Source organism: Heterocephalus glaber, unplaced genomic scaffold (genome assembly GCF_053883595.1).
Source record: "Heterocephalus glaber isolate CG9 unplaced genomic scaffold, H.glaber_assembly_v1.0 deba00001687, whole genome shotgun sequence".
Taxonomy (NCBI): Eukaryota; Metazoa; Chordata; class Mammalia; order Rodentia; family Bathyergidae; genus Heterocephalus; species Heterocephalus glaber.
The window spans coordinates 12,316,087-12,329,928 of record NW_028258412.1 but is presented as its reverse complement, the minus strand read 5'-3'; the positions used below and the strand labels follow the sequence as shown (position 1 = coordinate 12,329,928).

Here is a 13,842-nt window from a genome sequence, read left to right as displayed (position 1 = left end):
TCTTTTTTCTTTTTATGAGTACACATTATGGTGCATAACGAATACATTCACTGTGAGTAGTTTGTACATGTACATGACACATCTTAATTCTTTCTATGCTCCTTCCCTCTTCTCCTCCCTTCTTCCTTTGCCCATTTCCCATTTGCAAAAGATCTATCTTCCTACTTCCTTTTACCTATTCTTATTTTGTACTTTAATTTATTTATACTTTGGGTTTCTCATATAAGAGAAATCATATGATAATTAAGCTGTGTGTCTGATTTATTTTTCTTAACATTATGGATTTACTGTGCATATATTTTCCTACAAACAACTAAAGCGTATCCTTCTTTATAGGAGAGTAGTACTCCATGTGTGTATAAGTACCACATTTTCTTTATCTATACATCTGTTGATGGACACATAGGCCATTTCCAAATATTAGCTGACATGAATTGTGCTGCTATAAACTTGAGTATGCATGTATCACTGGAATATGATGTCTTTAACTCTTTTGGGAAGATACCTAATACTAGGATAGCTGGGTCTAAAGGAAATTCTACTTTTAATTTTTTTGAGGAATCTGCGTCTTGTTTCCAGAAGGGTTAGACTAGTTTACATTCCCACCAACAATGCAGAAGAGTTCCTTTTTCTCCACTGTTTCACCAGCATTTAATTCCTTGATGGTAGCCATTCTTCCTGGAATAAGATAAACTTTCGGTGTTGTTTTAATTTGCATTTCTCTAATGGCCAGCAATGCTGAACATTGTTTCCTATATTTATTGGCCATTTGTACTTCTTCCAAGAAGTGTCCCTTCATTTCAGTTGCCTATTTTTTGATAGAATCTTTTATTTTGAGGAGTCTAGTGTTTTTGAGTTCTTTATACATTCAAGGTATTAGTACTCTGTCTGAGGAATAGGTGGCAAAAATATTTTCCCATTCTGTAGGTTGTCTCTTCACTCTGTTGGTTATTTCCTTTGCTGTGCAGAAGCTTTTTAATTTTATATAAGCCCATTTGTTGATTTTTTTTTGTATTTCTTGAGCAATGGGGTTCTGTCCAAAAAGTCCTTTCCTATGTCTTTAAGAGCCTTACCTATTTTATTTGCCAGTAGATTGTTTCTGTTTTAATATTTAGATCTTTGATCCATGCTGAGAAATATCAGTCTAGATTCAATATTTTGCATGTGGATGGGCAGTTTTCCTAGCACCACTTGTTAAAGAGGCTATCTTTCCTTCAACATATGTTTTTGGGCCCTTTGTCAAGATCAGGTATACGAATGTGCCTGGGGTTGTTTCTGTATATTCTATTCTATTCCATTGATCCACATGTCTGTTTTGTGCTAGTGCCATGCTGTTTTTATTACTATAGCTTTGTAATATAACTTGAACTCCAGGATTGTAATGCCTCCTCCTTAGCACTTGTTGCCCAGGGTTACTTTTGCTATTCTGGCTCTCTTCTGGTTCCATATTATATTTAGGATAATTTTCTCTAGTTCTGTTAGGAACACTGTAGATATTTTTATTGGGATTGATTTGAATCTATATATCAGCTTTGGAAGTATGACCATTGTGACAATATTGGTTCCTCTTCTCCAGGAACATGGAATATCTTTCCATTTTCTGATGTCCTCTTCAAATCTCCTTTTTTGGAGTACTATAATTCCCAAGGAAGTCTTTCACTTCCTTGGTTAGGTTAATTTCTAAGTACTTTTCTTGGTGCTGTTGTGAATGGCTTTGTTTTCCTAATTTCTTTCTTACTGAGTTCATTACTGTTGTACAGGAGCGCTATTAATTTTTGTGTGTTGGCTCTATATCCTGCTACATTACTGAATTTGGTTATTAATTCTAGGAGTCTTTTGATGGAATTTTTTTGGTATTCTGTGTAGAAGATCACATTATTTGTACATAATGATATTGACTTCTTCCTTTCCTATACACATCCCTTTTCTTTCTTTCTCTTGCCTTACTGCTCTGGCAAATGATTTGAAGGCTATGCTGAACAGAAGTGGAGGTAGTAGGTATTCTTCCCTTGTTCCTGATTTTAGAGGGAAAACTTTCAGTTTCCTCCCATTTAATATGATGGTGACTGTTGGTTTGTCATAAATGACTTTTATCAGATTCAGGTAAAGTCCTTCTATGCCTATTTTCTTCAGTGTTTTTTCTTTTTTAGTCATGAATGAGTGTTGAATTTTGTCAAAAGTTTTTCTGTATCTACTGGTATGATCATGTGATTTTTGTCATTGCTTCTGTTTATGTGGTGGATTACATTTATTGATTTGCATATCTTGCAATCCTGGGATGAAACCTATTTCATCATGACCTATGATCTTTGTGATGGTTTTTTACATTCCATTTGTCAATATCTTATTGAGGATTTTGCAACTATGTTCTAAGGAGACTGGCCTGTAATTTAAAAGTGATCTATAATTATGATATAAATACAAAAACAAACCAAATATTGACACACAGCAAATATCTACTAAAAGCAACAGCTCTACTTCATTAACAATGGAAAATGAGGGCTGGGGATTTAGCTCAGTGGTTCCGGCGCCTGCCTCGAAAGCGCAAAGTCCCAAGTTCAATCCCTGGTGCCAAAAAAAAAAAAAAAAAAAAACCAATGGAAAAAGAATTCAATAGTAATAGCTTAGAGCTAACTAAATATCTAAAGATCAATAAGGCTTAATGGTTATTCTAGTAAAGAGAGAGGGGGTAGGGAATGTGAGAATGAAAACAGTGTAATTTGAAAAAGAAAATAAATACGAGAAAAAGGAGGAAAATGAGATAAAGGCGCTTATTAAGGAGTAAAAGGAAATTAATATGAGTAAAGTAACAGAAAAGAACACACAAGGAAAAGCAGATAAAAGAAAGAAAGAAGAAGTGTAAAAGAAAAAAAGAAAGAAGTCCAAAAAACTCCCCTTTCTTTTGGTACCAGAAATTGAACTCAGGACCTTGTGCTTTCACGGCAGGCACCGGAACCACTGGCCTAAATCCTTGGCCCAAATTCCCTCTTCTGAATGAGTGGTTTCTTTCCACTTTGGGCAGTCTTGGACTCTAGCAGATATAGGAGAGGAACTAAGACGTATTTTGTTTCTAGACTCATGTTTTTGTGTATGAATCTCTCCTCACACAAACTGAGTTGCCTACTAGTGTACAGGCCCCACGCTGGGCTTTGGGCCTACGGTGATGAGTGACACGGACACACCTGCCCCGAGGACCTGACAGTCTATCCGGGAAGACGACAAACAAGGGAACGGGTGGTTACCAAGCTCGGAGACACCCTAGGGAATGAGACTGAGGAGAAGGTGCCCTTTGATAAGGGAGAGTCGCGTCAATGAGCTACAGGTGAGTTAGCAGAGCACCCCGGGAGGGTCTGGGCACAGAAGGCCTGAGCCCAGTTCTGAGGTGGGAAGGGCTGCGGAGGCCGGTGTGGAAGGAGCAGAGTGACGGCGTGCGGAGGAGCGTCCAGGGATGACACCCAGCAGTGTGCGGGACCAGACGCACAGGGCCTGGAGGGAAGAGCAAGCGTGACAGGGGCCGGGCGACGTCCTGTGCGGGCAGTGACGTGAGCTGACCTGCGCTCTGCGCCGCTCCCGCCCCTCCGCAGCCCGGCTGCACTTGGGGCTGCGCGCGTTCTAACCGCCTTCGAGGGCGGCGCTGGAAAGGGTGCTAACCGTCTTAGCAGGTGCTCACTGTGTGTTTTACGTGCTTTTCTGTAGCCCAGCATTTACCCTATACCACCCCTAGGGTAGGTGCCGTTATTATCTCATTTAAAGGGGAGAAAATTGAAGCTCGGGAAGTTAAGAGAGTTGGTCGAGGTCACACTGTTAGGAGGGGGATCAGATAAAAGCTCATGTTTGTTTGACTTCCTTGGGAATGTGGATGAACTTGAACTCACATCCAAGTCCCAGGCTACGAGGCTGGAATCAGGTCATCCAGAGAAGCCAGGGCTGTGTGGCAAAGATGCTTCTCGCACAGCTGGAATCTAGATAGCAGAGGACCCCAGGCTGCCTTATCTGGGACCCAGTGTTAGATCATCTTCGCTCCTCTCTCACTGGGAGTGTGCAAAGGGCATGGCTGCACCCAGGGGAGCCCCTGCAGTGTGCATTCAAAGGCCTGACAATTCTGACCTTTCCCACCTCCTCCGATGCACCAACCCTAATATGTCCTACAGATGCTGTGAAACCCATGATCCCTGCCAAGAGCAGCAGCCAGAGAGCAAAGCCCCACAGGACAGGGAGCAGTGGTGCAGAGGTGATCTGCTTGGTTCCAGTGAGGCTCCTGACCTGTGGTTCAATGGCTCTGGACACAAGTGACTCTGATCCTAGCAACCAGGCCTGGTGCTGGGAGATGTGAATTCTGAGCATGGAGGGACTCGAAAGTCCATCACAGTTGGGACCCAGCCTCACCTTGGCCAAGCAGAAAACCTTCCTAGCTGTGTGACCTTGGACAGCTTAAGTAATTTTTCTGAAGTCAAGATCTTTATGACACTTAGGTCAGTTTCCCAAGGCTGAATCCAGGACACTGAGCCACAAGCAAAATTTGAATAACTGATAATGATCAGTGAGCTTGCTGTATGTCCAGGACCATGCTAAATGAGACATGTGTATACATGTATTTGTATATGTAACAAGTGTGTATACAAACATACACATATAAATTCTAATTTAGCAATCTCAAAAATCCTAACAGGTGGACATATTATCTTTATCTTATAGATATGGAGAGAGGTTGAGTAACATCAAACCTAGTAAGTGGTGGAGGTGGGATTTGAACAAGGGCAGCTCATCTCTTCTCCATCACTTTCACTGCTTCTTCTTTTGGTTAAGTTATTAGCACTTGAAGCACAGATGCCATCCCTTTGGAAACAGAAAAAACCTTGTTTTTAGGCACTTGAAAATCATCATCAGAAAGCAGAAGTCCCCTGTATTAAATTCTGCATGGTAGTGATAGGGAAAAGTTTTAGGTAACTTAGTAGAGTGAATATTAAGGTAGCTGTAGAAGCAAAATAAGTAATGTGTTCCTTTAAGATTTGCTTTTCCCATTACTCTTGTTGTTTAAGGTGACTTTAAGGTGATGGTTATCTGACTCTTTAACCAGTAACTTCATTAACCTAACAAAGTTACTATGCCTGGGTGAATTTACAATGTATATGTGCTTACCTTTTGTCTGTGACTTGTAAATAGGAACTGGAATTGTATTTACACATCAAAGACCATTAGGGATGAGATAATGGCTAAAAAGGATATGAAAAGGAAACACTGGACAAAGGGGTGCGTGGATACTAACCAGGCTGATTTCTGGCGGTCCCACCTGCTTGCAAGTAGAACTTTTATTATTTTACCCAAATTCTGTGTCTCTGTGTATTTCTTTCCGAGATTTCTGGAACAATAGCCAGTGGGGAGCAGAAATCACACAATGGCAGCATATTCTTCAGGACTGAAGATATAGCTCAGTGGCAGAGCACTTGCCTAGCATGCAGAAGCCCCAAAGTTCAAACACCAGTACCAAAAAAAGAAAATGTCTTTCACATCCCAATTGATGCCTACCCTATATTAAAATCCCCTGAAAGTGCCGGGGATTTAGCTCAGTGGTTTCACCACCTACTTCGCAAGCACAAGGACCCAAGTTCTATCCTCAGTACCAAAAAAAAAAAGGTATTGATTTTGAGGGCCAGGGATTTAGCTCAGTGGTTTTGCTGCCTGCTACACAAGCGCAAAAACCTGAGTTAGATCCCTGGTACCAAAAAAAAAAAATCCCCTGAAAGTTCTGCTCTCTTGACAATTTCCCTTGTTAACACTGTAAACATTTTCCTTGGGGTCAAACAGGTCATGCCAATTAAAGGTGGAACTGATATGAAGCATAAGGGAGTAGAGGCAACCTGCTGAGGAGTGTTGAATAACCAGAAGACCAGTTATACCAGTATTGAAGTGGGAGCAGTAGCTTTAACTATCATAATCTTATGTGGATGTAAAGCACCTTGAAATAAAGTATGACCAGAGCACTGTTATTTATTTTATCAATCATAGTTGTCTTCGATGTTAAATTCCTATAGAATGTCAACATATAATAATTATAAAGTTTTACAGGTAAAATTTGAGATCAAGGGCCAGGGATTTAACTCAGTGGCACTGTGCTTGTCTCGCAAGTGCAAGGTCCTGAGTTCGATACCTGGTACAAAAGAAAAAAATTGAGATCAAGGGCAACATAGCATTTTAGCATGACAATGATGACATTATTATATTAGAAATATTAGGTTTTATTATTATTTCTGAAGTACATTCAAATTTATATTTTAGTATAAAGTAACTTTTTAGTCAGTTATCTTTATCTAATTACAAGAATTAAATAACATAAACTTTTATCTAAATTTTTAACCTTTTAATAGAGGGCCATAAGGGCTGGGGATGTAGCTCAGTGGCACAATGCCTGTCTGGCAAGTTCAATCCTCAGTACCAAAAGAGAAAAAGAAAGAAAAAGAGAGTGCCATATAAGTAAAATGTACTTGTTTATATGTGTACTTTATAAATGTCTACTTTTTAATCTTTAGAGTGACATTGACTAGACTGTAGATTGTTTATGTAGCTCCGTTATAACAGAATTACATAAAACAATCACACAATCATAAGCCTTGAAAAAGTATTCACTGTCTCATGTTGGATTGGCATACATATTTCAGCACAAGTAGTTGGAACACAAATGAGGGAAAGTATTGGAAGCTGCACAAACCCCCAGTCACCTGACCAAGGGTATGGCAAATGGATTAAAGAAAAAGACAAGACAAGATCTTAATGTATAAATGAGGGGCCCAGAATGGTCAAAGCTCTTATCTGGATAAGACACTGTCCCCTGGAGCTTGCCACTATTTATTGAACACACAGCTTCTAGAAAGGAAGAGGCAGTGCAGGGAATAGTGGAGTGGAGAGCACAGATGCGAGCGGGGTCCTAGCAATAAGGGAACGAAACATTCTAGCAAGAACAGATCATTGATTAATAGGAAATTTGTTTCTTCACATGGATTAATTTTTGCCCCTATAGCAGTTTTCTGTATGAGTCATGCCGCCCTTAGCTGCACTATTGTCTTCCCATCCAAGACATCACAGTGTCATGGATCATTGAGACCTCTTCTGTAACCAGTAGTGTGGGCAGTTTTTCCTTTTCCACACACCACCTGCTGGCTCTTCAGGCAAGCCATTGTACACTAATAGGCAGACTCAGACTTTTGAAAGCCAATTTATGACTTTGTAGCTTGCTTAGGGTGGTCTCCATCAGGAAAGTCAGATGCTTGAGCCTGAAAAAGTTTACCATTATAAACAACTTTAGCCTGGAAATTACTAGCATGATAAGATATTTTATCAATTTTATGTCTTTGAAGGCCTGCACTTGAGAAACACAAATACATTTAATATATCATGAGGTTAGCAATAATTAGCATGACAGCTGAAAAGAAATCTTTGTGTATATTTACTGCTTTTACTCTTATGGCAAAATTTAGACTCCTTTAACAGGTTTTACAGGGTGTAATTGTACTGACAAAAATTAAGGTCCTCTTTAGGGCTCTTACAAATTTAGGAAACAATGCTAATGGCCATGCATAGACTTATTACCAAATATACAAGTGTATCTTGTTTATACAAGAACAAAATGCTTGTTTAACCAAAGGCAATAAATGCAGATCAAGTTTTAAGTGGTAAGACCAAATCTAAAGAGATGCCAACTTTTGATCATTTTGTAAGTCTAAGTTCTAAATGTATACTGTATAAAAGAGAGCACCTGTTAGTTAGTTTGTGTGTACTAAACTTATGTAGCCTTAATTCTATGACCTTAACTTTAAAGCCTAGACTCATAGCATAGCTTGACTTTAGATCTATCTCTAGTCTCAGGTTTATAGATTGTGTCTTAAGCTAAGGTAATAGTTGTTCATTTAACTAATCATAAACTGATTATTGAAAATTTTACAAGCCGCTGCTTAAATAGTCTTTAACTATTAAAAGCTCAGTTTTTAGTAACCAAAAGCCTAACAATGTAAAACGTAGGAAACTATCTTAGTAAAATATGGAAACTTTGATTTTTAATCTAGTTTTGTAAGTTTAGTCAAGAGCATCTTAATATCTTAAGAAAACCTTGCTTTAGACATAGAAAATTTAACCTTTTAATTATAGGCAACTTAAATACATTATAATAATTTATTTAATAATGTTTGTTGGGGTATGCCACCAAAAGCCTCTGGGGAAAAAAGAGACATCCCATCAGTGGCTGAGCACTTTTCTGGCATGTGCGAGGCTCTAAGTTTGATTCCCAGAATCCCTGCCCCTAATATCTGGGTTTAGACTAACACTGACATCTATTCAGTGAATAATTTAAGGCAAGTTACTTAATCTTCCTGAGCCTCAATTTCCTCTTCCTGGCCAAGGTGATTTTCCAAATCTTTCCTGTTCATCAGGGACCATCCTGGATCAGGAATCAAATCTTCAGTTGGTTATCTGTCTAAGACTGAGCTCTTACTGGACTCTGACTAGAAAGCATGAGTTTCATGAGACCAGTGAAAGTCAAATTTATATCTAATCCCCTCCCCTAACATTTGCCAAAATGCTGTAAATGTAGGACATGTGAGTAGTTAAACCTGGTTGGTTATGATGATGTAATGCAGAGAAGGTCAGGCTAACGAGTGTAGGTTTTATCCTATGGACAATGGGGAGCCACGGAGAGCTTTTGAGTGGGAGGATACTAGGACCGGATTCATACCACATTAATAATAACAATGATGATAGTAAGGAGAATTGAGCTGACTGTGGGAAAATGTGAACTCTTCCGCTGTACCAAGAACTATGCTATGTGCTTTACATTCTTCAGAGTGCTGAGACCTGACAATGATCCTCTGAGCTTTAGTTAATTGGCCATGTATGTGCTGGATGGATTGAAGGGAAGAGTGGCTGGAGTCTTTCGTGACTTGATCAGGGCCTCCATTAAGGGGGGACAGTGAATATGGACTTAACAAGCCTCCAAACACACAGCACATGTTTATCAATTTGATTGGTTATGAAATACCTCTTCAACTTAGTAAAATGTCCAACCAAATCGATTTAATCCCTTTTAGATGTAGGAACAGCCAAAGTAACCATAGTAGCTTGTAGAGAAAGAGCCTCATTAGGTTTAAAATGGGAGTGGTGATATGACTCATTGACAGCTGGGTCACAATGTCCCCTGAGAGGATGTAGTAGGAAGTGTCTGTGAGAGGAGTTTTGTAGGGAATACTGCCTGAAGCAGCTGATTTGGGACAGTTCTGTCTTGGTTGTGCTCTCCTGACATGAGACTTCCTGTTCTCTTCAGCTGAAAGTTCCTCTGGAACCATCCTGAAATTTCTGGCTGCCCTTGTAACCATGTTGTTTCTCTTCTACAATTTCATCTCTTCATCACCATTTCCTCCTTTCCTTAAGTTGGAAACAGCAACATCATAGAAGCCCTTTCTGCACAGGCTTATTATATTAGTCTGTTTCTTGTTGCTATGGTGAGATACCCAAGGCAGGCTACTTATGAAGTCAAGGGGTTATTTTACTCACAGTTTTGGAGGCTTAAGGGCTGGTGCAGGCATCTAGCTCAGCTCTGGTGAGAATCTTGTTGACTGGGTCACATGGCAGATCACATCACGGTGGGAGTGCATGTGGGAGCAAGAGATCCTATCTTGAGACAGGAAGCCATAGAGTCTGGAGTCCCACAGTCCTTTGCTAAGGACTTCCTTCTAGGCCCCACCTCTTAACATCACCACACTGGTGCCATGATACTTGGGGACAAATTCAAACCATATCCAAAAAACTGCACGTGTCAATCACCAAGCTTGCTGAAGTGAATCCCACACGATGTCCTTTCCTTCTCCATCTCCACTGCTGGCATCATCTAGGGCACCATGTTGCTCATACTCGTGTGTGATGCCACCACCTAATTGGTGTCCCTGACACTCACCTGGCCTCTCCAACCAATTCCTCACATTGCAGCTGGAATGCCACTTCCAGGATTCCAATCTGGTATGCCATTCCTTTGTTCAGGCCACAGGCCCCAGGTGCCAGCATTAAGGTCTGGTGATGACCTGGCCCCTTCTCAGTTCCTGTCCCCCAGGTGTGACTACTCTCATGTTCCAGCCTTGCCATACCTTCTTCTTACAGGTCCCCAAGGCAACAGGGTCCCTCAGACTTTTCCAGGGAATCACGTCCTCAATCTGACACTGCAAAGCCCAGTAAGTGTCCCATTTCCTTTAAACAACTTATATTTTATTTATAATAATTGTCCATCAAACTTTTAAGCCAGAGAATAGACATTTCAATGGTAATTTGGATTCATGTGCAAATTCTACATGCAAATAAATACTCTCTGCTAATCTCTGGTTTGATTCAGATACAAAGGTGAGAAAGAGCTTTGTAATCAGAGGAATGCATGAAAAACAGAGCACCCTGAATATGAAAAGAACTCAACACACATCTTCTGGCTGATTAACACTTAGTTCTCAGAGGAGCCTATGAGATAGGAATAATTATTTCCCTCATTTTACAGATGAAAAACCGAAGCTCAGAGAGGTTAAGCCAGTGGCTCAGAGAAAAACAGCATTAGAACCCAGCACCCAAGTCTTAACCCCCACAGGTACTGCCTGTCAGACTCACCCATTGCTAAAGATTCCGCTCCATGTTGGTGCCCAAGAACAAGAGTTTTTACAACCACCCAGTGGCTTTGCAGGGTCCTCATCTTGAGAAACCTGTTAGTAGGGCGTTACCTCCACACCTTCCCAGTGCTGAGCAGAGCAACAAGAGCAATGGGAGTTACAGCAGGTTACTGAACAGGAATGGGGCTTGAACCACCGTACCCCGGGAGGTTGGAGGCCCATAAGGTGAAGAGGGGACACTAGGGGCAATTTCAACTGCAGATGGTGCAACAGGTCCTGCCCCTCCACAGACCCACCACTTTGAGTGCGTAAGGGGACAGATAGGTGGCATCACTCAGGTCTGGGATGTGGCTGATGTGAGAAGAGGAGGGGAACAATAACATGGAGACCCCAGGACAATATTTTTTAAAACTTTTGTTTTAAAATACAAAAAAACGCCAAACAAACAAAAAACCCTGGAGAAGTGGATCTACACCTGCAAGTTGCTGTGAAATGTGACAAAATAATGAGATAAACTTACAGCCACAGGGAGAGATGAAGAGACAGGCAGGTAGGTGGGACACTAAGTCCAGGCACAGAAAGATGACATCGAGCTGGTGGCTGAGGGTTAGCGTTTGCTGTCCAATACCTCAACTTGTTAGCGTTTGAAATGTCTCAAAAAAACACGTTAGGATAAAAAAGGACACGGAGGAGAAAAGCTAAGAGAATCTGGGGACTGAAGAAGAGCAAAAAGATGAAGAGTGGGTGAGAAAGGGCTAGAAGTTGGGAAGAAGCCAGCCAGGGCAAGTGGCTCCCACTCACGGTGCAGAGAAGCCCACTGAGCTTTTGAAAGTATAAGGCTCCCTTGTGTGCTTTGGAGGCTCAGAACCTAAGTCATAAAAGGAATGGGCCAGGCTCTGAAGTCAAACAGATTGAATTCCCCTCCTGGTCCTGTAGCTGTGTGACTATGGATAAGCATCTTCACCTCTCCAAGCTTTGCTGTCCTTGTCAAAGAAAGGTGGCTGAGGGCGGTGGGAAGGCATGAAACTGCTATGAAAAGTGCCTGGCCCCACCCACCCACCCTTCTTCCAGGGCAGCTTCCTTTTTGCCAGGTATATGGATGGGGCTCCACGTAATTTTTATTTTTTAAACAAAGCCTTCCAATGCCTAGGAATGAGCACTACAACCCAGCCCTCAGCTTCCCTCCACTGCACCCCAGCCGCTCCTGGGATGGGAACTTCAAGGTCTCCGCTCCAGTACTGTATGGTCCACACAATGAATTAAAGCCAAAGTGCTTCCTTCAAAAATAGTTTATTCTGCACGTTTCCAGGCAGGCTTACTGCCCACCATTCCAGGGGAGCCGCTATTGCCTTGTTTTTCCTCCAAAGGCAAGAGGGTCTTACCGAAAGGAACCCTTCCACTCCTGAAGCAGCATTAGTCTCCAGCCACCTGAGCCTCTGGGTGGGACATGGGAAAAGTCAGCTTTCTCTCTCCCCACTGTTGTTTGCCAGAGTTGTCACTGGCGGATGGCCAGAATGTTTTCAGTTTTGAACTTGGACATCCTCAAGCATTCTAGCTGGTGGAGGCTTCCCTGGGCAGCCTTGTCGGTGTCCCCTCGTTCAGTGTCCTCAAACTGCCCACCACAGCAGTGGGTTGTGCCAACTCCCCCGACCCCCATCACTGACCCAGATGGGAGGGACCTGGGCATCCGAGACCCAGGATGCTGCATATCACCAAGTGCTAGGGGCATAGGCCAAAGTCCTCCCTGAGCACATGGGTGTGGCCTTCGCGGTCTAGCCCTGGTCACCACAGTACCACCCCTTGATGCTGGCTCCCACCAAGGTGATATGTGAGGAAGTGAGTGACTCAGGAGGCCCTCCGAGGGGATGGCGGTGTCCACTGCTGGGCCACAAGTCTGGGAAGGCTTCCTCTCTGCCTCTGCACCCACAGCTCACGCAGGCAGCACATGCTGCCCAATGGTGCGGAGAGGGATCCTTGCTCTCCTTGGAGGGCAGGGGTGAGCCAAGTACTGGGAGCCACATGAGAGGCACCTGCATATGCCCTTGCTCTGTGGCATCTCTTCATTTTGCTTCCTCTCTCTCCAAAAGGGAGAATTTGTTAGTGAGTGACAGGCACAGGCCAACAATGGGACATTCCTCCTGATTCGCAAGGATCATTTTGGGCACAAACTACCAGTTTATTCTCCTAAAAACAATTTGTACTCTTTCCTGGGTGATTATGTAGTATTCAAGTTAGCCTCATACAAAAATAGGTTTGCTCTAGTCTGAGCTATTTTTTTTCCCTGTTTATTCTGCTGAAGTAGACAACATGCTTATATCAAGTGCTGGCCTTGGAGTAAAAAATAAAAATAAAAGATTCTAAGATGTGATATAAAATCAGCTAACAACTACCTGGACTCTACACTCTAGGCACAAGGAAATCTGGATGGTTTAGTTCAATTTGATTCAGTGGTGCAGCAAAAGCACTGTCTGAAGAGAAAAAATGAACTTCCCAGAGTGGCAGGGAGGTGATTCCTGCTTGGGAGGGGCACCCTGAGCCTTTTATTGACAGAGGAGTTGGCTGGGGACCAGTAGCTCTGCCCACAGCAGTGCCCAGGACTAGTGTTTTGTTGTTGTTGTTGTAAGCAAGTTCCAAGATCCAGGTGGGGGCCTGCGGTGGGTCAGCAAGTTGTGCGGCTTCTCTTGCCCATGGCCCTGGGAATGGCTGGATCCAGCTCAGGTAGAGGCCGGGCTGTCCATGGTGGACAGCAGCTGAGCCACCTGGAGCCGCTCCCCTGGGCTGATGAGCTGACTCAGGTACACCATGGAGTCCATGGCCACCTCTGGGTTTTCCTGGACCAGACTGTGGGGAGGAAGAGAATGCTGGAGTTATTCCTGCCACTCGGCCTGGTGGCCACAAGGTGGCAGAGTCCTTGTCCTCTTCCTGGGCTAGAACCCTGAGCTGATTCCTTTCCTGCTGTGGTCACCAAAGCCATGACAATCCCATGAGGCAGGATGAGCTACTTCTGGGGGGTCAGAATGCTTCTCAGTAGCACTGTCCTTGCCATCACTGTCTACGTGTTGTGCCCTGAGTTATCTAAACTTCAGCTTCATGGCCCAGTCAGGTCCCACATCCCCCACGACAAGGGGGAGGTGTCTCTCTGGAAAGGTTGCCCAGGGGGTGGGATGTGGGTTCTCTAACCATGCAGGCTCCAACTGAGCTGAAACATGTCACC

General features: G+C 42.8%; 1 protein-coding gene and 1 long non-coding RNA gene across 9 annotated transcripts in view; one reads left to right on the top strand and one right to left on the bottom strand.

Moving 5' to 3' along the window:
- Positions 1–3,581: 3,581 nt before the first annotated feature.
- On the top strand, positions 3,582–5,974 carry LOC147821986 (uncharacterized). Of its 2 annotated transcripts, none has more exons than XR_015446171.1 (3): positions 3,582–3,725; positions 5,164–5,634; positions 5,806–5,974. It is a non-coding gene; the product is annotated as an uncharacterized LOC147821986 (long non-coding RNA). The 2 variants fall into 2 exon arrangements; XR_015446172.1 differs by having other exon boundaries at positions 3,585–3,662.
- A 5,928-nt stretch (positions 5,975–11,902) lies between these two features.
- The window catches only part of LOC101717399 (acetyl-CoA carboxylase 2), a 157,379-nt gene continuing 155,439 nt past the window's right edge, over positions 11,903–13,842 (bottom strand). For all 7 annotated transcript variants that reach the window (XR_015446236.1, XM_087198197.1, XM_013071717.3 and 4 more), the window contains one exon: positions 11,903–13,469. Coding sequence is in view for 6 of the 7 variants with exons in the window: in XM_087198197.1 (XP_087054323.1) it covers positions 13,343–13,469 (127 nt within the window). In the remaining variant the exon portion in view is untranslated. The remainder of the gene's footprint in view (positions 13,470–13,842) is intronic.